This window comes from Chroicocephalus ridibundus, chromosome 1 (genome assembly GCF_963924245.1).
Source record: "Chroicocephalus ridibundus chromosome 1, bChrRid1.1, whole genome shotgun sequence".
Lineage (NCBI taxonomy): Eukaryota > Metazoa > Chordata > Aves > Charadriiformes > Laridae > Chroicocephalus > Chroicocephalus ridibundus.
The window spans coordinates 36,242,350-36,270,183 of record NC_086284.1 but is presented as its reverse complement, the minus strand read 5'-3'; the positions used below and the strand labels follow the sequence as shown (position 1 = coordinate 36,270,183).

The window sequence follows — 27,834 nt, the reverse complement described above, 5'->3', positions numbered from 1 at the left end:
TAACAAAGTGTTTAAAGATGATGTCAGCAGATCCTCATAGCTCTTCAGCAAAAGTGCCCTTGGGTTTCCTTCTGTAAGAATCTAGAAGAGCACATTAAAGTCTTAAGGTGGCAAAAGAAGGGTTTACACAATTTTGTCCTTCTTCATTAGGAAGAGATTTGAGCTCCAAAATGAAAAGAGAAGGGTTCTTTCTTGAGTTCCTTCTCCTATGAAAGCACCAAAAATCATCTGCTAGCATCACTGACGTTATCCTAATTTCTCCTTTATCAGTTGTTTAATTGGTGACTGGATTTTAAAAACTACGTAGACTATTAAACCCCCCCCCCACTTCTATCTTTCAAAACATTATTTCACTCTTATTCCTCTCCTGAAAAAATTGTTACTGTAGACCAGTGTAAAATTCATTCAGGGGTGTCCAGCTCAGTAAAATGTGAGGTTATTTTCACAGCTATTTTACAGGCGATGGTGGTTAGTTTACCTTCATTTTGTTTACAGAAAAGTTGAGACACACTTAGAGAAACAACTCCTCCAATTCTCTACAGACCACAATGCTACAACGTTTCCAAGCATAAATGTAAGCATTTGGAAAGAAGAGAGATGGTTAGGCATTCAAGGTTGGGGTATTGCTCCATGACTTCCTGGTGGGTGGTGTTGGGAAGCAGGTGCTCTCACCATTGTTTCTCAGATGTGTCTCATCGTTGGTGAAGTAATAGTTATTGCATTATTTGGGTCCAGTGTTAAATGATACCAGCTTATTTTGATAGTAATTTGTTGCATGGTGGTTTGGTGTATTGCAGACAGTTTCCTTTAATGTGTTGGAGCACACAATCATGTCTGGTTCAGTCAACCTCTTTGGGAAGTAAAATTTCTCAGTTTCTTAGCTTAGGCAAACCTAAACAGGATATTCTGTCATTTCTGTCATATTCAAGAGTCAAAAATTGGACTGTTTTTGTACAGTCAAAATGATGTACATGGATCTGTGTCATTCTCCCATGTTCTTCAAAGCCTGAGCTGGGCTTCAACTCACTTTCTTTTATGTCTGGACCATTTGCCCATGGAATTTTACAGTGCTGCAGACCTAATATACCTGCACTGCCTTTGCAACAAGCACTTTCATAGGATTTAGGAGAACGCTTCCCACAAAGTGGAAAAGTCCTGAGTAATGTGCTCTAGGCAATCCTGCTTTAGCAGGGGAGTTGGACTAGATGATCTCTAGAGGTCCCTTCCAACTCTGAAATTCCTTGATTCCGTGATTCCATAAGATGGATCTACCAAAAAGATAGTCACACCTCCAAATGTGTAGATAAACTGATGAGCGGAAGTGCAGAGGGAGGAAAGACTACATGGAGGTGGGAAAGACAAACTCTAAATGGGCAAGTATATGAAGGGGAGACTTGACCTAAACAGGACCCCCAGAGGAAGAAAGTGCCTACAAATTGTATCATGACTTTACAAGGAAGCGGTTTTGGTGCTGAACACAAGCTGAGGCATGGGGACCACAGGAAGATGTTGTTCCTAACCAAGCGTTTGGAAATGCCTCTGTAGGAGACCACCTGGGTGAGGGGAGATGGGGAGGCTCTGGTCTGGTTTCAGCAGGAGCCAGTTGCCAGCACAGCTTTCTGCTGTTTCTTTACCCTAGTCCTTTCACAAGACTCTGAATTACGTGTCCTGTTTCGGGCAGCGCAAGTCAGCACCATTTGTGCTCATTTTAGCCTGGCCCGAGGAAGGGAGTTCAGGCATGGAGGGCTTGCCAGGCCTCTGGACCAAAGGTGCCAGGGGGTGACCAGGAGGGCTGTGCCCCTTCCAGGTACCCCGGGATTTTTGGGAAAATGCCCCTCCAGACACGACCAGGGGCTGAGAGGCCTCAGCTGCAGGGTGGATCACAAACCCGAGCCGGGGCGAGGAAGGGGCAAGGGGGCGACGGGGCGGCAGGAGCCGGCCGTGGCGGGGCCGCCTGTACTTGTGTTCCCTCATGGTGGAGGGGAGGCGAAGAGGAGGAGGAGGAGGAGGAGGAGGAGCAGCGCTGACCGCCATCGCCGGGCGACCGTCCCGCCGCTGGAGGCCGGGGCTCCGGGGGCAGGGGCGGGCCCGACCCGACCCAACCCGACCCTCCGGGCCGGCGGGGGCAGGTCTCTGCTCGGGGAGGGGAGACGAGGAGGGGGCGGTGGTGTTGCGTGGGGCGGCGGGGAGGAGGGGTGGGGAGCAGAGGCACGCCGCCTGGGGCTGATTGGCCGCCCAGTTTATAAAGAGGTGCCCGGCCGGGGTGGCGTGGTTGTTTGCCGAGGTTGGGGAGCTCCGCCGAGCCCCTTTGTGGAGCCGTCCGAGCGGTGCGGAGCTGCCCGCGGCGCCATGCGGCGCGCCAGCCGAGACTACACCAAGTACTTGCGGGGCTCGGAGGAGCTGGGCAGCGGCGCCGCCCACGACAGCACCCCGCCGCCGCCGCCACCACCGCCGCTGCCGGCCCATCCGCACCCGCCGCCCGCCTCCCGCTCCCTCCTCGCCGCCCTCGTCCTCCTGGGGCTGGGGCAGGTAGTCTGCAGCGTCGCCCTCTTCCTCTACTTCCGAGCTCAGGTAAGCGGCGGCTCCGGAGGCGGCGGGGTGAGAGTGAAATGTGGGGGGGTCGGTCCGGTCCCTTTCCCGCCTTTGGCGTCGGGCGCCGCGCCGTGAGGGAGCGGCCGGGGCAGGGCGGGAGCGGCCGCTTCGCACCTTTTGGACCGTCCTCGCGTCGGTGGGATTGAGGGGATGAATAGCAACAAAAAAATAGGGCAGAGAGCAGCTTTTTCTGGCTCTGAAGTTGGCTCAGGTTTGAGAAGGGGTCGGGCTGGTGGGTTGCAGGGGCACTGCCCGGCCTGCGCTACCCCCTGGTTGCTGGAGCTGCTTGGCCTGAGGTGGTCTGGGTGGTGCTGTGGCCTAATGGTGACTATGGGGGGTTTCTCAGCGAGGTCAGACTCATGAAGCAGCTTGATGATCCTTCACGTGAAGTTTTGAGAGGCTTTGTTTTTTAATGATTGGCTTTCAAGTCACTCACCAGAGAGCGGTTTGACGTGGCTGAGGTCTTCAGCTGTTGTAAGTGTTTCACCAGGGAGAGAAATGCCTTGAAGTGGGGGGGGGAAGCGCCACCACACAACACCCCTTGGGATCCTTTGTCCTTCAGGCTGCACAGGGGCCCTGTGGAGCAGTGTCCATGCCTTAGTGGGCATCGGCCGGTGGTGCCGCTTGTAGCTCAGGAGATGGTTTCTGAGAGAGAACCTTCATCCCTTCTCCGCCAGGCCACAAGCTGGCCACGGGGATGCTTCAGAAGAGGCAGGGGTGCGCGCAGAAAGGAGCACAGGGGAGGTATCTGTCGCTGTTGGGGGAAGATGAGGTGATGCGCGGTTAGGCTTTCAGAGAGAAGAAGAGCCCGCTTCTTGGAAACGTCTCGTCTGGCTGGATTCAGTCGTTGTTGCCTCTCTTACCCCAGCGGGGCTGAGCCCTCTCAGAGGAAGTGGGGGGCTGCCGCTGGTTGCTTCTCGGGGCTAAGGTGTTATCTTTCTGATTGGCTTTTTGGTTGTATGCTAATTAGCTCTGTTAATACAGGTCTCACGGCCTTCATGGAAGTGGTACTTCTGTTGTGCGTGCTTTTCGTTTGAAGTCAGTGGGGAGTGGAAACCTGTTTCTTTCGGTTTACTTTCTAGGTAGATGCCCTTGATCTTGATGTAGCAGACTGGATTTCTTAGCACAGTGCACTCCGAAACCAGATGTTGCACAAATGTATACCCACTTAAATAGATGAATGACTATCAAATATGCAGTAGTGCTGCTGATCATTTATTATGCAGACCAATTTGTGTTTTCTTAACAATGATTGCTTTGTGTTTGCCATTTTTACAAAAATAAAATGGAACAGCAATATAGTACTTAGTTAATCATATCCTGTATGCTTCAGAAAAGTGACATTTAATTTCTGGGACTCATTATAAAGTAGCCTAAAGCTACTTGTTTGCTTGACAGTGAAATAAATTAATGCCTACTTCAGCTTGTGGCATAGAAATGTTTTTCACTCCAGATCTGCATGTACTTGAAAACACATCTTTGTCAAAACATATCTCCTAGAAATGCATAGCTATACATTGATCAGTAGGCAAGAGAACCATTGCAATCAAAACAACTAATAAAAGTATACTTTTTGAAAACCCTGTTTTTCCATTCTCTTTACACCCCCCTTATTAAGGACTCTTTCTGGTACGTTCATGTCAGTGCCTCACACAAGCCTAACAAAGGGTAAAAAGAGCTTTCTTACCATAATGACTGTTTTTCTTCTGCTTCCTTGATTTAAAAAATTACATAGTCCGGGTGTAATTCTGCATTTAGGAGCTTAATTCTCTTGCCAGTTTCTTATTCTGTAGATCTGGAGTAATGCTGTTGGATGGTGTCCTTTATAAACTTGAACTTCCGAAACATCTAACAGAGATGATGTAGCTAGATGTAGACTTGACTGAAGTCATTGCTTGAAAAATTTCTAATGGAGAAAATGTCTTATTTGAGATCACTGAAAAATAGAATAATAAGTATACTTTTGAAGTAAGTACATAATTCAAAATAATAAGATATAGTTATCCATATTTGTTCACCAATTTCTTATTGTGAAATAAGATAGATGGAAAATATAGTAGGTCCCGCAGAAGTTAAGTCTTAAGTCTTACAATTTGTTTTATTTATATGGGATATGATCTGACCTCTTTCTCTTGAAATGATAGCTGTGAAATTTAGTTGTATTAAGCTATCTCAATTTGCACTTTTCAGTACAAATTTCAGCTATCTAAATTTGTACTTTAATAATGGAGATTAAATATTGTGGTGTATTTTGTTAAAATAATGAGAAGTTCACAGTAGAAGCTGTGCAGAAAAAGATTGAAATTGTTTGGTTGGTGAATTAACTAAATGTGAATTAGCAAGATTTGACTGTATAGGTTGATATCAAGAAATGATATGTTTTACAAGCTCTTTAAAAGTCTACCTAAGAGGCTGAGTAAACTCTGACTCAGTTTTACCATACACATTTTATCTGTATTTGCATAAAATTGTTTGGGCTGGATCATGACACAATAAGAGCTGAGACAATAGTTGAGGTTTTGGTTTTTCCTTAGTTTTGTTTATTTTGTGGCTTGAGCATTTAGAATTTCACAAGACACATAACTAAGACTGACACTAGATTTTCACGGGTAAACACATGTTTGTGGCCAAGAAATAATGCAGTGCCATGCAAATGAGACAATGAGCTGGTATATCTAAAAAGAAAGGAAAAGCTACAAATTTAATTTTACCAATATTCTGGTAATAGTGTTCTGAAATGTAAAAACATTAAGATCTTCTAGCTTTTCTTTTTGGACCATCATGTGCAATGTACTGAATCCAAGAAATTAAACACTTACAAAATGTATTGGTGTAAGTGTTTATTTTGCTTACACTTCATGAGGAATATTTGCTCATGATCAGTGAAAATGCCATGAAAATTTAGATACCTGAAGCAGCTGGAGATCATCACATGATAAAGACTCTTGCACAGCACAAAGTGAGCAAATGAAGTATTTAACTTTCACTGATAAATGCTAAGGTATAGTCTCCAAAAGCTTTGCTTTTAAACTTATATTTCTGGCCCATTTTCTTAATGTACTTAGATCATAAAAGAGTAAGAATTACACTGAACTGCAGGGCAGTGGAACAAGCTTGAAAGTGCTTAATCCAGATGTGAGGGCTGGATGTCTAACTCCCATAGTTTAACCCAGAATCTGAGCTTAACTGTTTTTCCCATTAAAAGAAAAAAAAAAAATCTATAGAAATGTGAAGTATCCTACCACACTGAAGAATTCACCCTTGGTTAATTCAGGACATGGACAACAGATTTTCTTTATTGTCATTTCATGCATCTGTGGAACTCTGACTTTAATGAAGGTATGTTTTTAAACAATCACCTTTCAGACTTCATCTAAAGTTTTGCGAGCATGTTAGAGCAGTGGCTAACAGAAAACAGCCTGCTGGGGTCATTAGCACTTTTTGGAAGCCTGGAAGAAGCCCTTCTCGGTGGTTAAGAAAGATCGTGGGATGCAAAGTGATATTTGATAATCTGGAAGTTGGTTTAGGTTTGAAAAATAAGTACACGTGTAAATGGTAAACACTTATTGTAAGGAGTAAATACAGAACATGATACTGTAACATTTCATAAATGAGGCAACATTTAATAGGCAAAGTTGGCTGGAATGTATTATATTTTTAAAATCAAAATGAATCTTTTTAACATCAAAAAATCGGTTCTTAATTCTGTGAGTTCATCTGGTCTCACCCACAATGTTGGAGTTCATTTTGGCTGCCCTAATATAGGTGAAAGGAGTCCAGCGATGCAGCTAAATGATGGATGATGCTGAAAATTAAGGGGTACTGAAAGATTTGATCTGATTCCAAGGTCAGACATGATGCATGTATATACAACAGTAACATAAGAAACATAAGCTAGACACTCCTCTATTTAAATAGGTTAATTTCTCTAGGGTATTTAGCTTGCTTAATGTGTTATAAAGCTTTCTCCGATGTTTTTGGTTGCATCTTGATGTTTCTTTCAGGTATTAAATATTTAGGACTTGATGCTGAATGTCTGTTTTTTCAAAGACTCACCTTCAGTGCCTTGCAGGTTTGATTCCTGTAGACCATCCTAGTATTTCATCTGTCTCTTTAGAAGTTCTTCTCAAAACACGCAAACTTGAAAGTTTTTCTGTGCGTCACTTCTTGCCTACAGTTTTGGTCTCAGTGCTTGGTAATACCTGTTTACAGCCACGGCAGTTCAGTACATGCTCTTTGTAAAGATAAAAGATACAGGATTTCTGAGAATGCCTTTTCAGACAAGTGAGCTAATTTCCATGGTTAAATGTGGTGAAGACTAGGTGTTCTTTGAAAAAGGTAAGGGCAATCAGGCAGGTTAGCTAGTCCCAAGATCAGAGCTGCACCTTATCAAACACTAAATCTCGAGAGACTTGCAGATTGTCAGAACCCGCTGCATAGCTTTAAGTTCCTGGAGCTATCAGTTACTGTGTTTCCATTGAGCCTTCAATCTTTTAGCTGTGGGTGCAGAGATGTTGGTTTTCTGTCTTAAGCCTTCAGCAGATAAACTATAATCCGAGTAAGTGCTTCTGTACAACCTGCTGTTACTGTTCTAGCGCAGTGTTGTGTGACACGGTTGACTGATTGCTGATGGGTGATAGCTCTAAGTCTACACTACCTGTGACTTGTCATGCTGGATGCTCAGGCCTTTACAAATTTTGTGACCTTTGTGCTGTGAAATCCGGTTTTCTTGTCTACTTTTCAGAGGATGTGTTTAAATAAATCCAAAACTGGGGTAATAGTCTCTCACTAGTAGTATTACTGATAAAAATGAGCATCTACTGGCAGTTATTTGCTATGGCTTTCTGTCTTCTAACGTGTGGTGTGTGTGGAGGGGGGAAGAGACATCCAGAACCTGTTGAAGATTCTAATTCCCTCAGGTCTCTAATGATCCCAACAGAAGAGGCTACATCTGGGATAATGAGTCCTGTTTTGGGTCCCTCAGTACCAGAGGTATAGCAACAAACTGGAGAGAGTCCAGCAGAAGTCCAGTGTGACCACACTGTAGGGACCATACTGAATCAGAAATGAAGAACTGTATTCTTTGAACATAAAGAAGAATGGGCTAAGGTGAGGGAAGCTAATCACCTAAAGATGGAGTCAGGTTTTTCAGAAGCACCCAGCAAAAACAAGAGGCGCAATCATAAATGGCAGCAAGAACTGTAGCCGAACATCAAAATCGATGTTTTTACAAAATCATAGAATTGTTAGGGTTGGAAGGGACCTTAAAGATCATCTAGTTCCAACCCCCTGCCATGGGCAGGGACATCTCCCACTAGATCAGGCTGCTCAAAGCCCCATCCAGCCTGGCCTTGAACACTTCCAGGGATGGGGCTTCCACCACCTCTCTGGGCAACCTGTTCCAGTGTCTCACCACCCTCATGGTGAAGAATTTCTTCCTAACATCCAGTCTGAATCGTCCCATCTCTAGTTTTAATCCATTCCCTCTAGTCCTACCATTACCCGACATCCTAAAAAGTCCCTCACCAGCTTTCTTGTAGGCCTCCTTAAGATACTGGTATCTTAAGGTTAAATTAGAATGCAAGTGGTTAACAATTTGCCCAGAGAGGTTGAAAGACTCCATCAATGGAAATGCCAGAAAGCTTGTCTAGACGAGGCCCTGACCAACCTGACCTAAGTTACAAGTTGGCCCTGCCTCAAGCAGGGGGCTGGACTAGAGACCTCCAGAGGTACCTTCCAACCCAGGTCATTCTGTATTAACTACCTTTTTGCAGCTGTTGGTAAACAATTTGTGCTTAATTTTTTTTTCTTTCAGTTTACAGTTGAATTTCTGCATTCTGAATAGTAGTGGAACATATTGGGAGAGACGCTTTTAGGGTGCAGTTTTACAGTTGTTAAACCTTGTGGTGCCTTTGTGCTCTTTCATTCCTGTGCCTCTACAGGTTCTGATGCTTGTCTGATACCTGAAGTGAGTTGGTTTCAGGGTGCTAATCTTTCAGGAAATTAGACCAGCAAAAATTCCTCACAGGTTATTGATTTGGAAGAGGAGATTGAGAACCAGGAATAAAATTTTGTGGTGAAGGAGGTAAGAGCACAGAGGTGCTGGTTTAGATCAGCTTAAGCAGTTAATGGGTCTGCACAGCACTAGCTGACTTCAGAAGTCGTTAGTGTAGTTTTTAGTGCTTAATTCATGGAGCTGTAATGGCTATACACAGATTCTCTTTTGGATTCAGCTGTGCCAGGCCACCCCAGGCAGATGTTACTGCCTCCAAGCCATTCTGTAACTCATCTCTACCCCTTTGCTCAAAGCTGTGGCATCTTCTGATCTTCGGGTGAACCTTTTCTGACCTGTTTTGTTCCAGATCTGCAGGGGTAGCTGAGACAGCTAAACCAGGTTATAGGGGCTGATGTTGATCTGAATGAATCAGGGAAACAGCTCTCCTCTGGAGACTTCAGCGGAAGGATGGTGATGGATGAGGCAGCATTTTGTGTTGCCATCTGTGCAACAAATGTTTCTCTGCAGTGTGTGCCTGTTGGATGGCTGCCTGGCTGGTGTAGACTTAAATTCACCTCTGTGGTCCTAACCCTAGGCTTTTAAGTTAACTTTGTTCTTTTTTTGGGGTTAGGAAGTTGAATTTAAGTTCATGTGAACAAATGATATAACATGTTTCATTCACTCTGCATGTTTTGTATTCTGCAAAACTTCTTTTGATGATCTATTTTGTTCAGTGCTATGTTAAAGGAAATTTAACACAGGTCAGGCACTATCCATAATGTCTTGGCATTCCCTCATCAAGATTACAAATAATATATTACCTTTTGTAATTCTCAGATAAAATTGTTCCTTCCTTGAAGTAAATGTTCTTTATTAGACCAGTTGATACAGATAGAGGACTTAGACAAGGTTTTGAGTGCACAAACCTTTCTTCAAGCCTGAAATAAAAGCAGAATAAATACCAGTTGAGAGCTATTGCTGAGAGTCTTCGGCCATCTCTGAAAGACAGTGGTTAGTATCTCTTGAGTGTAAAGTATATGGAGTGTGGGGAGAGAGAGAGAAATGGTTAAATAATGTTTATGCAATCAAACTCTGCCATGTGACAGTCCTAATCTTTGGAGTATCTTTCCAATTTATCTAACTGATCGAATTCAAGAGTATTCTAAATTTACAGTTTAAAAGTATATTTGATTCAATCACAAAGACTGATTGCTGAAAATATCTTGCAGATATTCTAGATTTACCAATCTTTGTCCCATTGAGGCGGAGGAGTTTTTTAGTACAGTTTTATGTTTATATTTTTCTGAATTTGGTCATTCTGTTCTACTTGGTGACTTTAATGCAGCAATATCTCTTGCCTACAAGATAGCTTTGGTGATAACTACCTTCTGTTCTTCTGTTTCTCCTCTTGAAAATGATGTGCTAGGTGTTGTACGTACTTTCCCCAAGTTTTTCTACTTGGCATTTTTGTGTCATCCTGCAAACTATGTTTTTTATGATAGGATTGCTGTGTATGTTGCCTGCTAAAATAACTGTGATTTTTGTGCTGAGTGGTCAAAAAAATGAAATTCATGATTATTGATTTTACTGTAAAAGTGGGATTTATCTTTAACTTTTGAAAGTCAGATATCCAGTCTAAGCTAATAAACTGGGCGGCTCCAGAAGATAATTCATTCTGCTATCTGTCGCGCTTGTTGGATGAAATAAAGCTCCATGTGGGGAACTCTTTCTCTCTGAATTGTTTACAATGAAAGTTTAGGTAATAAACTTAGCTAGGTCCCAGACTTTTAGATGGCTGAAAATTCTCCCTGATTTAAATGCTCTTAATGTCTCTTGGACAGAAACTTAAAACTGTTGTCATGCTTATATTTTTGTTTCAGATGGACCCTACTAGAATTTCAAAAGAACACGCACACTGTGTCAGAACACTTTTTGGACATCAAGAAAATACAGATTTGCATGATACATCCTTTGAAAATCAAGAAGTGAAGTTAATTCCAGAATCATGTAGAAGCATGAAACAGGGTCTCCAAAGAGCTGTGCAGAAGGTAAGTAGCAGATAGACTGTGTTTTCCTTTATTTTATGCTCCTGTTGAACTTAGAACAATTTTTCCAAAATCTGTATTCAGAGGTAAGTTCTAGAAAATATTTTCTGGTGTTCAAGTAATAGGTGAAGTTGCATCCAAGATCATACTGTGTTTGCTCATGAACCTGATAGTGGTTAAATAATTCTGTATTGAAACACTTTGTTTTTTTAAGCAAGGAGGACTTAAAGTTGCACTGAGAAAACTACGATTGCAGTTAGCTGATTGGCCATTCTGGCATTTGGATGGGTCTGAAAGTTAGTTGTTTCATCCTAATATTTGTATAGGTTTGCCAACACTTTGGATGTTCATAAGAAAGGACGGTTCCACATTATTTCCAAAGCAATCTTCCTGACTCTGTTTCTGACAGAGATTCTTCCAAGTCAATATCATCAACAAGCAAAATATTGCCTGAAAAAAGTAGGAGATAACATTTGCTCTTGTTTCTTACTCTTCTGCAACCCAAAATTGAGGGATAGTATCTTCTTTTTCTTTTTTAGCTCACTTTGCCAGTTCTCTGTTCTTGCAGACCATTCCCACACCAGCAGAAGAGCTATTTTGCCATAGCACAATAACCAGGCAGTCTTTGCCCAGCAGCTGAGAATGACAGCTTGTTTCCAAATACAAATTACTTAAGTAGTCAGCTAAAGAAGTCAGCCCTAATGAAGAAGCCTAGGCGAGCTGAATAATTGTCACAATCGCCTCTTACTGCACTTACTGCCTTTGATCTCTTTGTTCATGATAGTGTTTAGTGCTAATTATGGTCTGTTTAAAAGCTGAATGTGCTATGGTATTTGGTTTTCCTGGCTTACCAGATCCTTTACTACTACTTCTTATCTCCATAACATTGTCAATTTTTCATACAGGATACTACATTAGATTTGAGCTGAACTCATGTACACTTTACAGAGTGAATTGTACTTGAGTTAATTATATGGTACTTTAATTCTGCTAATGCTTGCTTTTAATGGAGTACCCTAAGTGACATATCTTTTTGTGAACAAAACCAAAGAAAGCTAGGAGTTTGTCTTATCCCTTTTGCTAGCCATCTCCTTGAAAAGCTTAAGGACAAAAAAAGTCGGGTCTGTAGGATTAGTTCTATCTTCCAGCATTTTATAGACTGTCTTACACTATGCCTACTTCTCTATTCTTTTTGCTGGTACTAGACTGCTGGTTCATGCAGCTCCCATGACAGAGGAAGGAGCTTGTTACAGTAAGTGAATGGGAAGCCCTGTATTCTGGTCATTTGCTGATGGTTACTCAACAGAGGCATTGGCTTTAGTTGAGGCTGCATATCCTGCCATTCTGGATGGAGGTTAAATGCTGCAATGTCCGTGGCCAAGATAAGTAGTGAGTAGGGATAACTTTTTTTTGCTGATGAACCATTAGTCTGAGAACAATAAAATTTAAGTTGCCAAAGCAATCAGACTCTGAATTTCCTTTGAATGCAACAGAATGAATTAAGCAGCTGGGTCAGTGTTGTACATGCTTTGTCATCATATGTTGATGACACTGAGAAAAAACAGGAAAATGCTTGCCTAGGCCTACATTTGCATCTTTTTGGTATATCAGAGAAGTGAAGGAAACAGTGTTAAAGCAAAATTATACTTTATCATGTTCTGTAAGGTCTGCCTTTCATTTGCTCTGCTACAATGAAGGGTAGGGTTGCAGCTGAATCTTACTCCAGTTGTGCTTGTCCTTCATGTGTGGCAATACAGCTAAGGTGACTTGAAATAGGTTTCCTATTTTCTGTGCTTTCTTCACTTTCCCGAAGGAGAATCTAACCTGTGTGTGTTTTAAGAACCAGTATCCTTATTTGAACTGGCAGCATGTTAAGTAACTGAAACGGAACACTTAAAAATACCATTTAAGTTTTGTGATTTTTTTTTCAATATTTTTGTCTTTTGCAATTCAAGCTGTTCAGGAAATGAAAATAGACAACTTGCTTTTGCTCAGGTTTATGGTCTGGTTACAGCTTTTAGCTTACTGCGCTGGTTCTTGTTTGTTTTCTTTGCACACCTGTAGACCTAGTGCTTAAATCTAAAGCAGGGATTGATGTCGAAAATGAAAGTGCTCTTGTGAAAACCAGTGTAGTAGGGCTGCAAGGTCAGGTCTAGAAACATTTGTCTCCTGAAAAAATAATAATTAAAGCTTTCTTTTAACCAAAATCTAATGGTGAATTCCTTAACATATTCCAGGATAAAAATACTGCTTAGGGAGCAGCTTACTCATATTGCATATTAACTTTAAAGGAGTCAAATGATATACTTCCCTAGCCCGTCTGTTTGCTTAATTTATTTTTTTTTGCATGTAACCCTAAAAACCTTTTGGCAGTCCAGATGCACTAACCACAGTTCTTAGGAAGTCTGTTATGAGCCTGAAGTAGAAAGGATGGCAAACATACCTTGGGTCAATTCATAAGTAACTTTCTTGGCAAAACTCCCAGCTTCTAGCAGCTTGGGGAGTTCAGGCGTAAACCAGTCTCCCACATGGCAACAGAGTACTTTGCTACACCTCCAGGGCAGCACTTATAAGGAGATCCATATACTTAGCAGACATTTAAAGTGCACATAATTACGGACAAAGTCAAGGTTTCATGAGTGATTGCTGTAAGTTGTTAAAATTTCAGTTTCCATCCTACAACCTTACATGCCTTTTTTGTTTTTCTGCAGGCAATAGACTGCTCATTTGGATAGAGGTTGTAGTGCTGATCTCTAAACTATCTTCTGATGAATATTGGTTCATGTACGTTCTATTTCACTTCCTTCCTGATTAGCATTCTTCAAATTGCTGAATTTCCGGCAAGATAATCAGATACTTCTTCCTGGTATTAGCTGGACTTAAAGCACTCAGGTAGCAGAAGAAACAACTGCATAAAGGAGCTTAAAGATCAAAGCTGAAGCAATACATGAATGTCTGGAGGGGTTTTCTGATTGGTCTCAATAGGCCGCTTAGAGATGCTCAAAGTAGATACTGAGATATTATAAAAGCCAAAAGAGAAAAAAAACATTCACAAATGTCATGTGTTCAAATGTAGCCTTGTCTCTGCATCCTCAACATTGGACATAACTTGAAGAGCAAGAATTGTTTTTGTTTTGCAGATGCTGAGATGCTAAGGGTTAAAACCTGCAGCCTGCTGTGGATGAGGAAAGAGCAGTTCCCAAATTTCCAGGCACTTAAAGCATGATTTTAGCTTTATAAATGTTAAAGTTTTGCAGCTTCCTAATGGCCTCTAAATTTTTTTTTCAATGAAGGAAGACACATTTTTCACTTTTGTGACTAGCTGCTTGTCTGTTGTTTAAACAGTAACCGTATGAAGGAGGTTGGAATGTGGGAAGCTGGCCAGCAGAATTGACTTGGTGGGCAGTGAGAAAATGATGCAAAGGTGTAGAGGTGCAGCTTATCATGAGACTGACAGAGTGGTGTGATTTTTATGTGCAGTTTTTGTAAAAATTACTCAACAGCTTGGTAGCACACATGGTTCTGTGGGTGGAAGTTGTTAAGAGAAGTCACTGGTAATATTTTGTCAGCAGTTCTCATGCCACTATAGCAGTGACTTAGTGACAAGTTCTGTTGATCTGTTTCTGCTGTCTTAATGGTAGTGTACGTTGTGATTAGGTATGAGATGCCTAAAGAGATTCAGGTGATAAAGAATGCAGTTGATACTTTAAAGATTTGGAAAATCCTAGCTCTTAATTCCTTGCAGTAAGGATACGAGGGGATTTTTATAATCCCACTAGAAGGCCATCTTTAGACATCTGGATATCTTCAGACATCCACTGAAAAATGTGGTCCTTGAATCCTTCAGGGTCAGAAGTACATGCTAAAATCCTTTTCTAAGGTAGGTTGTGTATCAGCACCTTGGAACCATAGAAACATGAAGTAAAAAAAAAATCAAGAGAAGTGTTGAACTACATATCCTTCAGGAGGAAACCCACAGCTCCGTTTCTGTTTTCTATGGACTAGTTCATGTGTTTCAGCTTCCTTTTGGAAGTCTGGGCAACAGAACAGAAAGGAATGTCAAAATTTTGTGGGGCTGGTCAGAATCAAGTAAAGAACTTGACAGTAGTCCAGTGTTTGGAGAACTTGGCTGATAGATGATTTCTGTTTTCTGGCCGCAGGCTAGCCACTTCTAATCCAGTGACAAGCACACAGAAGAGCCAATGAACATGAGCCCGTCTCCAGCTCTTTTCAGCGTGTCAGTGTTGGGCTCACGCTTATAATCTCCCTTTTGTTGTAATGGCACTCGCCTTCCTAATTGCATAGTAGCATAGCTTCAAGAGGAGTACAGGAGAGTGTTTCTGTCAGAGAGAAATGCTCCTAGGAAACAGGAAAGTAGGCTCAAGGCCTTCAGGACAAGGAGAGTTGTGGACCCAAGTCTTCCTGGGTAGCTGTTCTGCCTACCAAGTGGTGATCTTGCAGATGAACAGCACCACCAACAGTTAGAAAGAAAGCAGCTCAGACTGCCTTTCATGAGCCTTTCCGGATGAAAGATGAGCTGAGTCAGGCTGCTAGATCTCAGAAGGTGAGGTACCCAGCTGCTCAAGCTAGAGCATCTTTGGAAATGTGCAAAAGCAGAACCCTATACTCCTAAGAAAAAAAAATAATGTAGTTTAAGAGGAGAACAGCGACTGGCCAGTTCAGGGACTTCAAGGGCTGTGCAGTTACCAACCATGAGATTTTTTTAGTTCAGATAATAGGAGACTAAAATGTACATAGCTCTCTTTGGATCTGCCCAGCCCCAGCAGGCTCTCCATGCAAATGCATTATCACATCCCCCAGAAGGAAAGGATATTAAAGCAGGCTGCACATCTGAGAAGTTTCCATTAAGAAAACAAGAAAACAAAGGAGTCTCCTCTTTCGAGGGAAAGGGTTGGGAGAAAGCGTGGCACAGTAATCTCTGAGAGTGTGATCCCCTTCCCAATCTCTTTTACTTCATGTCCTCTTCAGAGCCTTTTGTCACTTTTCTCAGTATCTAGAACTTGCAATTTTTTGTTGTCTCCCTACTTCTGATGAAGTTAAAGAGCTCAAGTGTGGCTAGAGGCTGATGCTGGCGTGCAGCTCCTAGAATTGAGCTTCATTTTCATGCTCCTAGAACTGACATTGAAGTATGAAGATCAGAGAGGGGAAGTGAATGCAAATGGGGCAGGTGGGCATGAGTTTTGCTGCTTTTGAAGTTGCTATTCTTCTGCTTTTCTTGTCTCTACAGCAGAAAGTATCTTAATGATTCTTATCTACAAAATCAGCATATCTCTGCTGAAGTATTACACTTTGATAGTCATACTACAACTTCCATACTGCTGTGGCTTTTCATTTTGGTTTAACCTTTAAACACCTACTGAAAGGGGAAAGTGAGAGTAATATATACACTGGCTAAGGCGTTAGTTTTCACTGTGGCTGCAAAATTACGTAAAAGCAGGACTTCAGGTGTTTTCAAAGCAGGATTTCAAATTCTAAAGCACCACAATGATTGAGAGCACAGTGGGAAAATTGCTGATCTGGCCAAATCTGAGGCGTGTTGCATATTGAATCAGATGAACAGCAATATGTGTGACACAGTGCTTAGAGATATATTTTAGTGATGGTTTTTGTCAGAGTTAGGATGATGGTTGGACTAGATGATCTGAAAAGGTCCCTTCCAATCTAGGCAATTCTATGAAAACAAAACAAAGGACCACCCTTAGGTTTCAAAGATGAGATATGATTTGCTATCTTCAGCGAAATGTTTCCTTTTACTGAACATCTTCTTGATGGCTCCATGGTATAAGGTATTCTGAATAGCAAGTAGAATATTACCTGTGTTTTTTAGAAAGCAAAGATGAAGAGAGTCATGGGGGAAACAGGGGACGGAACTGAGGACTGAATCTAATATTACCAAGACTCAGTCTAGGCTTGCAACAAGAACAGACTACTTAATTTTTTTTTTAAACTGCTGTTTCTGTCTTTTCTCAAGAGGAAAACAGGTGTGGATTATTAAAAGCAAGGCTTTTTGTGGTGCCTGATGTCTGTTACTCGTGCTGTTCTTGGTTTTGTGTAACATGGGTCTCATTCGTGTTAAAATTCATCTGCAGTTTTGAAGAATGCATACTTCCAGACTCTGGCACCCAGTCCCTCTGGCCCAGTACAGATGTAGAAGATGCTTAGTCCTTCAGTTCCTGCATACCTTGTTGTAAATGAGCCTTGATTATAAAGCTTTGTAGTCTTGCAGCCTTCCCTGTTAGTGGTCAAGTGTGAGGTTTTCATTTACTTCATCACAAATGAAATTCAGAGCTTAGCTTTCCTTAGTTGTTAGTGTGATTGCACACTAGTCCCTGTGTAGAACTGCCTCTTCTGTTACCTTTTGACCCCAAGTAATTAAATCAGTTCATAAACTCCGTTGTTTTATGTGATGCATTATTAGCAATGATTGTTCCATTGTACTTGGAGAAATATTCCAAGTGCATTAAGTAGGAAAGGTTATAAATGTCCTGTCACTACTACTTCAATAAATAGTGTAGTGATACACACCATCATAACTACCTGCAATACACAATACTACAAAACAAAGACAGCATCAAAGCAATGCCTCTTTCTCATTTTAGGAAGTCCAGCGTGTCATGGGAAGAACGCCACCAAGACCAGAAAAAGGTAGGTGCTGTTTTATGAGTAAGAAATACTTTAGTTCTACTAAACTTGACTTTCTGAGGTAATGCAATTCTTTTATCTCTAGCTGCAATGGAGGCATTAGGAATGGATCTGTACAAGAGAAGTAAACCTGAGAAGCAGCCTTTTGCCCATCTCATTATTGATGATAAGAATATTCCATCTGGTAAGTTCAGTTTTAAGTGAATACTTCCAATGTGATTAACCAATGAAATACATGAAAATAGTTCAACAATACCAGCAACAGACTGGGTTTCGGAAATGGCTTTTGATAATGAAAACAAATTGGGTGTGTTAAAGGATTTCAGAGGCAGCAGGGTTAATGGTAACAGGAGGATAGCTGCCCTTTTCCCTCGGGTATCTTACATCAGTCTGTTATGTGCTTAATGGCCTCCATTTCAAATGCCCAGTTTTCATGATCAAGGTCTGAGGGCTTGGCCTGCCTCTTTCTGCTGTCTTCAGGTGGGGAATGAAGACATGCGTTGAATGCTCTCCTCTGAAGTTTATTTTCGTAGGCTAGTAGGGCCCATCTGGTGTTCTTCACTCACCCTGGACATCAGCTGTAGGTATACACACAGATATATGCATACATATACACATACATAGAGGGATATACCAGCATAAAGATTGGCCAGAATCCAGATCTGGCAGGTTGGAAGATGTTTTCCTTCCATTGAGTCTAAGATTTTTATATTCTGTTGTCAGATGAAGAGATCTGTTGTTTTCTGTTGTAAAATTCAAGAATGTCTTATGTCCACCTCCTCAGCCCTTCAAAGCAACACTGCAACACTCCTTTTGTGTGCTGAAGTGTACTGGGTACTGAATGTACTCTGTACTGGGTGACGCAGCATTTGTCTTCAGGGTGGATCTGGAAGCTGAGAATCTCACGTGAATACACAATTCACATGCATGTCATGTGCCCATCAGTGTAAGAACTTGCCATAAAGGCAGCGCATTTTTCATTTTGAGGTGTTGAAAACCTAGAACTGCAGTCCCAATGTCGTTATTCTAACTAGCCTGCTAGTTCCCTGCCCTCTGTGGGTACATTGCACTGTCATAGCATAAGGTTGAATTTATAGCAAGTGTTTCCTTCTGCTAATGGCATGTTGAAAAGGTTTTGTCATATTCCATTCATTATTATGTTGTAGGTATAGACTTTTTCACATCAAGACTCCCAGGGCCTTCTTGAGGTTCAGGCATACTAAAACTTCACAAGGGTCTGTCTGCATCCATCTAGTGTAGTAGTAGGAAGATCAAAGATCATAGCATTGTACTCTGAGCAACAGGGTTTCTGGTCAGTGTGTTGACTTGGATGCACTATGTTTCTGAACTATTGAGTCGGGGGGGACGAATGTTCCTGTGGCTTTTATCTGCCCCTATGGTAAGAGGGTCCATTCTTTAATCTTGCTAGAGCTCTTATTCTCTACCCACAGGTATCTTTGGGTGGCTTTGGGAATAACCTCACTAGTACAATAGGAGGAAACAAGACATGAGCCTGTCTTAGAACAGTCTCCAGAGGAAAAGATTCATTGCTGCAATTTTAAGATATCTTAGTACTGTTTCCTTTTTAGCCCTGGGGCACTGTCAGTTGAGATTTTTCTCTCTGTATTCTCAACGCAACAATCATCAGTGGTGTGGTAGAGAAGTAAACCAGAGTTTATTCTGAAGCTATTGGGCAGAGGATCTCAAGATAGGAGGGGGCATTGATCACCACTGTCTTCTTCCTCTGAAGATGTATACCTTCTGCAGTGCTGAACTCCTTGTTAATTAACCTATGTGCATTGCTTTTCTGTTTTATATAACCAAACCAAAAGGGAATGCTGTCTTGAGGCTTGAAATCTGAGATTTCAGCAGCCTGCATAGTAATACCTTGCTCTTGCTCTATTTAAAGACAAAGAACTTTCGTACACAAGGAGTTAGCTTCTTGCCTGGAGGGGTAGGATTCTTTCTCCCTTCAAGTGCATTGGCATTGCCAAGATCCAGAGCTTTGTAAGCAGAGAGCTTAAACAGCTTGTCAGATAGCAGTCAGAACTTCTACAAGCTTTCTTATTAGCTCAAATGCCTCCTGACAAGCTTCTATTTCAGTCAGATTTTAGCTTTTGACATAGGTCAATAGTAGATGATGCAGTATCAGTAAACTTCTCTAAGCATTTTATTTTTGTAAAGATTCAATTAATTTGCTAATCATAGAGACAGATCACTTATATCTACAGAAGTGGAGTGTGTCAGTGTCACACTTCATGAAATCTACCTTTTCCTGTGGGGACTTTATTTGCTGTCTACCTGGATGTTGCTGTAAACTGTATTTTTATCAGGGCTAGCAGCTGATAATTTTTATTGTTGTGCATCACTGCATTAACCTTCTAGGAAGTGAAGTAGCACATCTGTGCGTAATGGCAAGGGAGGCATAGCTCTTGCTTGCTCTCTTCACTTTTTTTTTTTAATAGCACAGGCTGCCAGAACTCTTAGAAATACAGTGGCTGTGAAAACAAGCTGCTTTGTTTCTCCTTGGAGCAGACCAACCCCTTACCAGTGTGATGAGTTGGATGTACTCCCTCCTGATCTGGCACATATGGCTTCTGCCTCCTTTGGAAGAGCATTGCCAGGATGTTAATCATGAGCACAGTCTCTGCGGTCCTTGTGGGCACTGCAGCAGTGAGGGGCTGCATCGTTATGGATAGCTGGGACCCTGAACCTACTGGTTGTGAGGCACTTTAGTGGCATGCTCGCTGGTATGAGGCAGTACCCAATTGGCTGTGTGGCATAGAGGTTAATGACAGGCATAAAGGACAAAGAATTTGCTTGAGGGTCACCATCCTGTTTCCTCTGACTGCAAGTGGCAATTTCTGTTTTCTTACCCTGATTCCTTACCGTGTGTGTCTGAAATACTACTAAACTGTTTTATGCCATTCACGAGTCTGGACAGATCTGGTCTTAGTATTTTAAGGTTCTCTACTGTCATCACTCTGACCCAAAATAGATAATGTCAGGAAAAAAAACCTCAACAATCTTCATTATTGTCAAACAGGATTTTATTTTAAGTAGTTTGCCGCTGAACACCCTTCACAAAGGGTCACTGAGCAGTGTGTTGTGAGGGAACATTTTCCTTTTACCTGGTTCACAATAATATCAAGCCCCAAGTGGAGTTTTGCAGCTGAGGGGAGTGCAAGGGAGGAGAAAAAATATCCGTTCCCAGATCTTGGTGTCCCCACCCATCATTTGGCTGCAGAAGCCATAGTGGTTTGGCTTGCTGTGTGTATTTTTTAGGTTTGCTGCCTTAGGTTAAAGCTGGATGCTTGCTGGTTGCTTTTTACCAGAGCTCAATATAAATGCTACCTAGGTTTTAAATGAAAACAGTGAATTTTCGTTTATAAATTGATTACAGAAATTAGAGTTTAAAGGCGAAAATCACAAACAGAGATAAATTTCAATGTTAAGTATATCATTTGGGATGTGAATTGATACCTTTATCTGTCTAAGGAAACGCTGTAGTATTCTGAGCTATTTACAGCTGCAGGTTGGGCTTAGCTGCCCTTTGCCTCCAAAACAGTTTTTCAGAGCAAACAGTGCTTTGGTCCTTCCCTCAGGTTTTATTTATACCTGAAAGCTACTAGAAGGCAAACAAATTATCAACACAGGGCTACTTTCTCCTCTGTTCCCCTCCCATCATCTTCTTTCTTACTCATTCATTTTATTGAAACTCATTTCTCTTTGTCTTAGTTCACGCTCACGAATACCCAAGACATTGTTTTGATTTGTCTTCAGTTACTAGAAAAACTGTGTATTATCTTCACTTTTTTTAGTTAATGATTTTTACCGTGTCTGGAAGGTTATCTTGCTCATTATCTCTCTGACTTCTTCCTTCTCTGTCAACGTGACTTACCTTGTGCTATTTTTTTATGGGTCCATAATAAATTTTATCACAGAAGATCCTATTTTGCAGCATTTCTGACTTTCCCATGGCCTGTGTTATGTTTCAGAGTTTTCTGATATATGGACAGCTGATTTGGCACTTGTCTGCTCCACTTTTCTCCTCTGCCTGTGTTATGAGATACTGGTTGTTTTGGTGTCCCCAAATTTGGGTGTATTACCTCCAGAAGTGCTGGGAGCCTGCTCACTCCTTCCATTAGTTGCATGGCATAACTCCTACCAATGCATCTTTGTGCTGTGCTGCTGGCTTGTGGCGTGCCTCTTCTGAAGCTCTGGCAAAATGCCCATCTGCCTCCGTTAAATTATAATGCTATGATTGTATTAAGTTGGAAGGGACTTGCAGAAGTTATCTAGGCAAATCCCCTGCTCAAAACAGATACGATCATCTTCCATCGTCTCTTGGCCTGTCCCTCCGCCTGACCATGGATGGATGATGCATATTGCCCTCAACCCCGAAACAGCGTGGCCAAACTTCACTCAGAGCCCCTCTCAGCATCTCAATTACAAGCAACTGTGGCACCTATTTTCTTGCTTCCCCCTTCTGCATTCCCACTAAGGATTTCTTCAAAATTGCCAGTCTTAATCAAGTAGCAACTAAAAAATTTACTTGCCAGGTAAATAAAATCTGCCTAGCATCTACCCAGTGTGCCACCAGTCAGTCACAGCATGCCAGTATGCCTTTCTGTTCTGTCATATGTATACATTCCTGTCCCATATCTCTGATGTGCTGCTTCTCCGATCCAAGCAGTGATTTCTTGCCTATCCTCCTCATCTTGAAGGTAGTCCATGCTCCTTGGGGCAGTATTTCTGGCAGACGGCACTGTGCACAAGAAGTTCTACAACTTCCTCAGCTATCCCCAGTGCTTCAGAGATGTACTGTGGTACCCCTATCTCAGCATCTCTTGCAGGTGAATAATTACAAGATAAGAGACGTAAGATCTTAGTGCCATTTCCAATTAATTGATGGTTTTCAGAAGGTTTTTTTTCTGAGGCACTGCACAGAGGATGGCTTCTCGGTATGTTTCTGTTTGTATAATTTCTACCTGGCTCTTCTGGAGCCATAGGGGAGCAACTATTTATGATCTGCCTCTGACAGCCTGTGCTTTGCTCAAGTCTTTGTGGAAGAACGCCAGAAGCTTTTTGTTCTGGAATACTATTAAAGTATTCCTGTCGCATGTGGAAGATGCTTGCACTTGCCAGTTAGGGAAGACTCATAGCTCTCAAATTCCCCTGTCCCTGCTTCCCCTCACGTCTTTCTGCACAAACAAATCCAGGAGGCATCTTTTTAACTGATCAAATATACCTGGGGCTTTTCCCCAACACACTTGTGAGTACTGGTGGTTCTGGGGCATGCCTCGATACGTGCTTGGAGGAGGGGGCACTGTGCCCTGCCGCATGCCATGGCCTGTTCCTCTGTTTTTGCAGACAGAGGCTATGAGATGAGGTGGGTGCTATAATGGGATGGTCGGAAAGCTGGAGAGGTGGAAGGAACCATGGGATGTATGCTGCAGGGCATGCTCCTCAACAGAAAATATTGTGATAAACCTCTACATAATACATGTGCTGTAGTAGCAATGCTATTGGGGCTGGTGTTGCAGGCTGCTTCTTAACACTGTGCCACCAAAACCAAACTGGTGTGTCAAATGTGCCCAGGTTTGGAAGGAAGACTCAAGTGCTTTCTCTCATTGCCTACCTGACCTCCTGCCAGGCCACCTCTTAGCGCAGCCTCCATAGTAGAATCATAAATATCTTGAGTTGGAAGGGACCCATAAGGATCATTGAATCCAACTGCCTGCTCCTCGCAGGACTGCCTAAAACTAAACCATATGACTAAGAACATTGTCCATACGTTCCTTGAACTCTGAGAAGTGTCATGACCGCTTCCCCGGGGAGCCTGTTCCAGTGACCGACCACCCTCTTAATGAAGAACGTTTTCCTGATGTCCAAAGAACATTTTCCTAATATCCAGGATCTGTGTGAAATGACATCTGAGATTTGACCAGCTTGAAACTTCCAAGAGGTGGTACAAAGTGGCTACTACAGAACTACAGAGTTCCTGGGGGACATTTGTACCTGCATATGTGGTCAGATTTCAATGACAGTGCTGAGATGAAAAACTAATCAAAACATCTCCAGTCTCGCAGCTCTTTTTCGTTCTCTTCACAGAGCATTCAGTCACTTTAACAGATAAGGGACAGCTTCCTGTTTACCAGGCCACCATCATGCAGGCAGAGCTGAAAAGGCGTACCTGTTAGAAGGAATTCAGTAATGCTTAGTTACACATGTGAATTCTATTAATCTGTCATTTTGGTAGGGAGACTTGGTAACTGTTGTACACGTATTTTGATTCCAACATGCCTGAAGCTCTGTGGAGAGACAGAATATTATCTTAATTTTCTTTCCGAATTTGTGGACCTCCATTTTAAGACAATTGGAAGGGGACTGTTCTCCTCCGAACGTGGAATATTAGCTCATTGTTTCCAGTTTGAAACTTAAGATACATAAATAAGAAAAGGAAAGAGCAATGTGTCCAGAATCACATCTGTCTTCCTAAAGCTTTTTTAAGACTTTCCTCTAGATATTAGACAAAGAATCTGAGTTTACCTTCCAAACAAGTATAATTGCCCAGCTATTAGTATTTGTACAATTAATAAACAATTAGGATTGTGGTGTGGGCCACTATCCTAGATATCTAGGATGTGACTAAAACAGATTGTGGAGCCTTATTCTGACATATGCAGGCACTGGGTTAAGTCTAAAAATTGGTTTTGTGTACAAAGGTTTCTTGAAGTGCTGTCTAAAGTCTAGACAACTTATTTTGTAGTACTAAAGGTAACACAATTGTACTGATTTTCACCCCCCCAATTTTTTTTGTGTTCTTAAATGAAACTACGTTTACCTTTGTACCACTACAGTCACAAGAACATTAAATATGGGAAGGCATCATAAGCTTTCTCTTTAGGGAATCATCAGTTTAACTTGTTTTCAGATTTTTAGTTATTTTTTGCAAACACAGGTTAAAGACAGGTAACAAGATTTGCTGTTTTTTCATTAGTAATTTTTTGTTTCAAATTCTTCTCAAGTATTTGTCTCTTGAGTAAAGTTTTAGTTGGAAGGCAATTTCTATACAGAGCTTGTTGCATGATTGCTTAGCGTAATCAAATTATTGGCCAAGCGGGTGTTTTGTACCATGGTCCAGCAGATGTTCTGGTGGGAGGGCAGTTATAAATATGGCAGTACAGGATTAAAAAGGAAACTTCTTACAAATTTTTATCATAATTGTCTAATATTCCCTTTAGCATATCTATGTAGCACATTTGTTAAATGTTTATAAATAATTATTTTTTTTCTCCCCTCTTCAGGAACACGCAAAGTGAACCTCACATCCTGGCATCATGACAAGGGCCAGGCAAACTTGTCAAACATGACATTCAATGATGGAAAACTAATTGTTAATCAAGATGGATTTTACTACCTTTATGCCAACATATGTTTTAGACATCACGAAACTTCAGGAAACCTGACTAAAAGAGGGCTTCAGCTGATGGTATATATGATTAAGACAAACCTTAAGATAAGGCGCTCTGATGTGTTGATGAAGGGAGGAAGCACCAAATACTGGTCAGGGAATTCAGAATTTCATTTTTATTCTGTCAATGTAGGAGGATTTTTTAAATTAAAATCTGGTGAAATGATAAGCATCCAGGTATCAAACCCATTGCTACTGGATTCATCACAAGAAGCAACTTATTTTGGGGCGTTTAAAGTGAGGGATTTAGACTGAATCTTTTTTTAGTGTGCTGAAAATTGTTTGGGTTTTTAGTGGCTTAGAAACAACTTGAAGACAGAACTGAAAACCTTTTGCAACCCAATTGCATCTGTATAAGCCATATATCTCTAAAGACACACTTTTGCCCAGTGCTGACTCCAGCGGGAGTCCCACAAATGCCCAGAAGGGCAAAATTGCATAGTTCTCCTGATTTAGTCCTATAGCAGTTTTACTTAGTATGTCTCCGCTGCCTTCAGTAGAGTCATTATGACTTTAACATTGGTGTAGTTCAAATCAGAGAAATTAATATTATTGAACTTCTGTTTCCAGACTCTGCCCTGACTTTTAACCTGTGCTACTCCTACTAGTTTTGGCGCAAACATAGGGCAAGACACAACTTGGCTCCCAACTTGCACGTAGGGCTCAGTTTTGCTTGGGGTTGAGCATTCTGACCCTGAGACAGCAAAGATTGTGAAAGTGTGACTAATCCCATTGCATTTGATGTGGCTTTTCACATGCTTAATTAAGCCTCTTCTAGCTTTGCTGGATTAGGGTTGGAGAGCTCAGGCCGTGGCAGAAATGAGTTGCAGAAACACCAAAACGGTTCAATTTAAGTTTTTACCTGATTAAAAGGGCTATTCCAGGAAGAAGGGAGATCATCTGGCCTTGCAGTTCTAAAAGGTTAATTACAGGTCTTTTGTATTATTGTTGCACAGTTAATTGCAAATATAGACTGCCAAAATACGGTGTGCCTTTAAAGTATTACGTCGTGCCAGAACCTGCAAAGACATTTTTTAGACAAAAAGTATGTATTTTTATATTCTGTAATATCTAAAGTTATATTTCAGGTGTAATGTTTTGTGTTTAAAAAAAATGTAAATTATATTGTCCTATAGTATTTGATACAAAATATTTAAAATCTCTTGCTGTTTGTATATTTAATGTTTTAAACTGTTTTTAATGTACAGACATGTTAAACTGGTGCACTTTTTAATCCCAATGGGAAAAATTGCAGCTAAAAGAGGTTGTTTGCAATTAGCAAATGTAATATATATGTCTTTGTTCTTTTTAACTTAATAGATTTCTGTTAAACTTGTCAGTATTATTGGGAGGGGGGAAAATCACACCAACGTAATGAATAATTAATTACACCAGAATGCTGGTCACTGGGTGCCTTTCAAACCTGGAGGGTCGTTGACATTACAAAGTTGGCATTACCTAAAAATAAGTAAATAAGAAATTAATATGTAATAAGCCACAGAAATGCATTAGGGGTATTTATAGTTACCGAACAGGCGTATTTTCCTACAACAAAATCCTGCAAGTTGTAAATTCTGCAATTGAGTAATGACTTTTTTAGCTTAGTTTTCTGAAAAAGTGAAGCTTATGTCATTGCATTGCCTGTCCTCTCCCCTTCGAGCTTTGAAAACTGCATGTTTCTGCCAGATTTGGCAGGTGAACGTCAGCGTTGAGATATTCTTACAGGTTTTATGAGAACAGAGAGCTGAGAACAACTCAGTCATTATACATTATTTGTCAGTGGCTGGCCACTGTTCATAATTAGCCAACAAATTAATACGGGGAGACTCCGAGCTAGCTGCAACACGTGTTGTCGCTTGTAGAGTTGCTTGGCCAACAGAGGTAGGTGGATGGAATCTGAGAGTGGGTATGGGGGACATCGAAGGGATGGGTGATGTTTAGAGCATATCTGGGCAGGGAACAGCAACTTGTTGGGGAATGAGGGAGGTTTGAGGAGCGTTCGTCTGGGTGCTCTAAGGATGATGTGGGGAAAACTCGCTCTTGAATGTGGTAGGAATCACAGAAGGCGAAAGAATCAAATCTGTAAGAATTGAGGCTTCATACAAATCCTCAGGCTTTTTTTTTATATAAGGAACTGAGTTGAATTCAAGCAATTATTTTATACTGTATAATAAACATTTCTTTTTAATGTTAATATTGTTTTCTTACAAAATATATTTCTAAGAAAAAAAAATCAACTTTGTGATTTCTTTATTTTCCTGTGTTGCTGTATTTCTTGTGCAGCTTTCATCATTTTGGTCAGATTTCAGAACACGCGGGCTGGGTATAGTATAACTCACTCAAGAGAACTGAGGCATAAATTGACTATTTTGATACATTTACAGTGAATTTTAAGGAGTTTTTGATCCAAACATGCATCCACTGCATTTGAGTAGGGTTACATCATCAGGGGTTGGAAATTTAGCTGGCAATGAGGACTTTGGGTCCACCAAACAGCTGTCAGTTGAAAGCCAGAACTGGGTGGGAGGGATGTGAGAAAACAGTCCTCATGGGGCTCTGTAGGCTACCCTGGGGGTTATGATAGAAATAGGAAGCAAGTAGGAGGCCCTCTTCTGCCTGTCTTGCCCTGGCCCTTGTCCTCGTCCCTTACTTACCCTTACGGACATTCAGAAGGAAGCAGGAGGCTCCACGTAGAGCTGTTGGTAGAGTTTGATTTTGTGCTTTATATCGGAGCAGCCACAGGTTGGAAAGCTTCAGTAGCGTCATTTGAGGCAGCCTGGGCACGGAGGCCGAGATGATAAAGTTAAAACCACCTGCCGTAGCACTGACCTTCCCCAAAGCAAGTCTTCCTCCAGAAGCGTCCATTCTTTTCTGTCTGCTTCATTTATTTGATTGCTTCATTGTGACACAATTAATGAAAAGAGCAGACTAATCCGTTAACGAAGAGAGTTACCTTGAGAAGAAGGTTAATGCTTTCTTGGCTAAGAAAGGTACATGTGACTCTTATTTTATAATCTTCAAAAGACAGTTTTGGTCTGTGGATAGAGGATGATTATTTGCTG

At 41.5% G+C, this 27,834-nt stretch overlaps 1 protein-coding gene across 1 annotated transcript; it reads left to right on the top strand.

Moving 5' to 3' along the window:
* Positions 1-2,185: 2,185 nt before the first annotated feature.
* TNFSF11 (TNF superfamily member 11) lies at positions 2,186-25,811 on the top strand. Its single transcript, XM_063343185.1, has 5 exons — positions 2,186-2,571; positions 10,468-10,635; positions 17,253-17,298; positions 17,381-17,479; positions 24,606-25,811. Exons 1-5 carry the CDS (start codon positions 2,350-2,352, stop codon positions 25,025-25,027), a joined length of 957 nt encoding a protein of 318 aa, XP_063199255.1. The 5' UTR covers positions 2,186-2,349; the 3' UTR covers positions 25,028-25,811.
* The last annotated feature ends 2,023 nt before the right edge of the window (positions 25,812-27,834 follow it).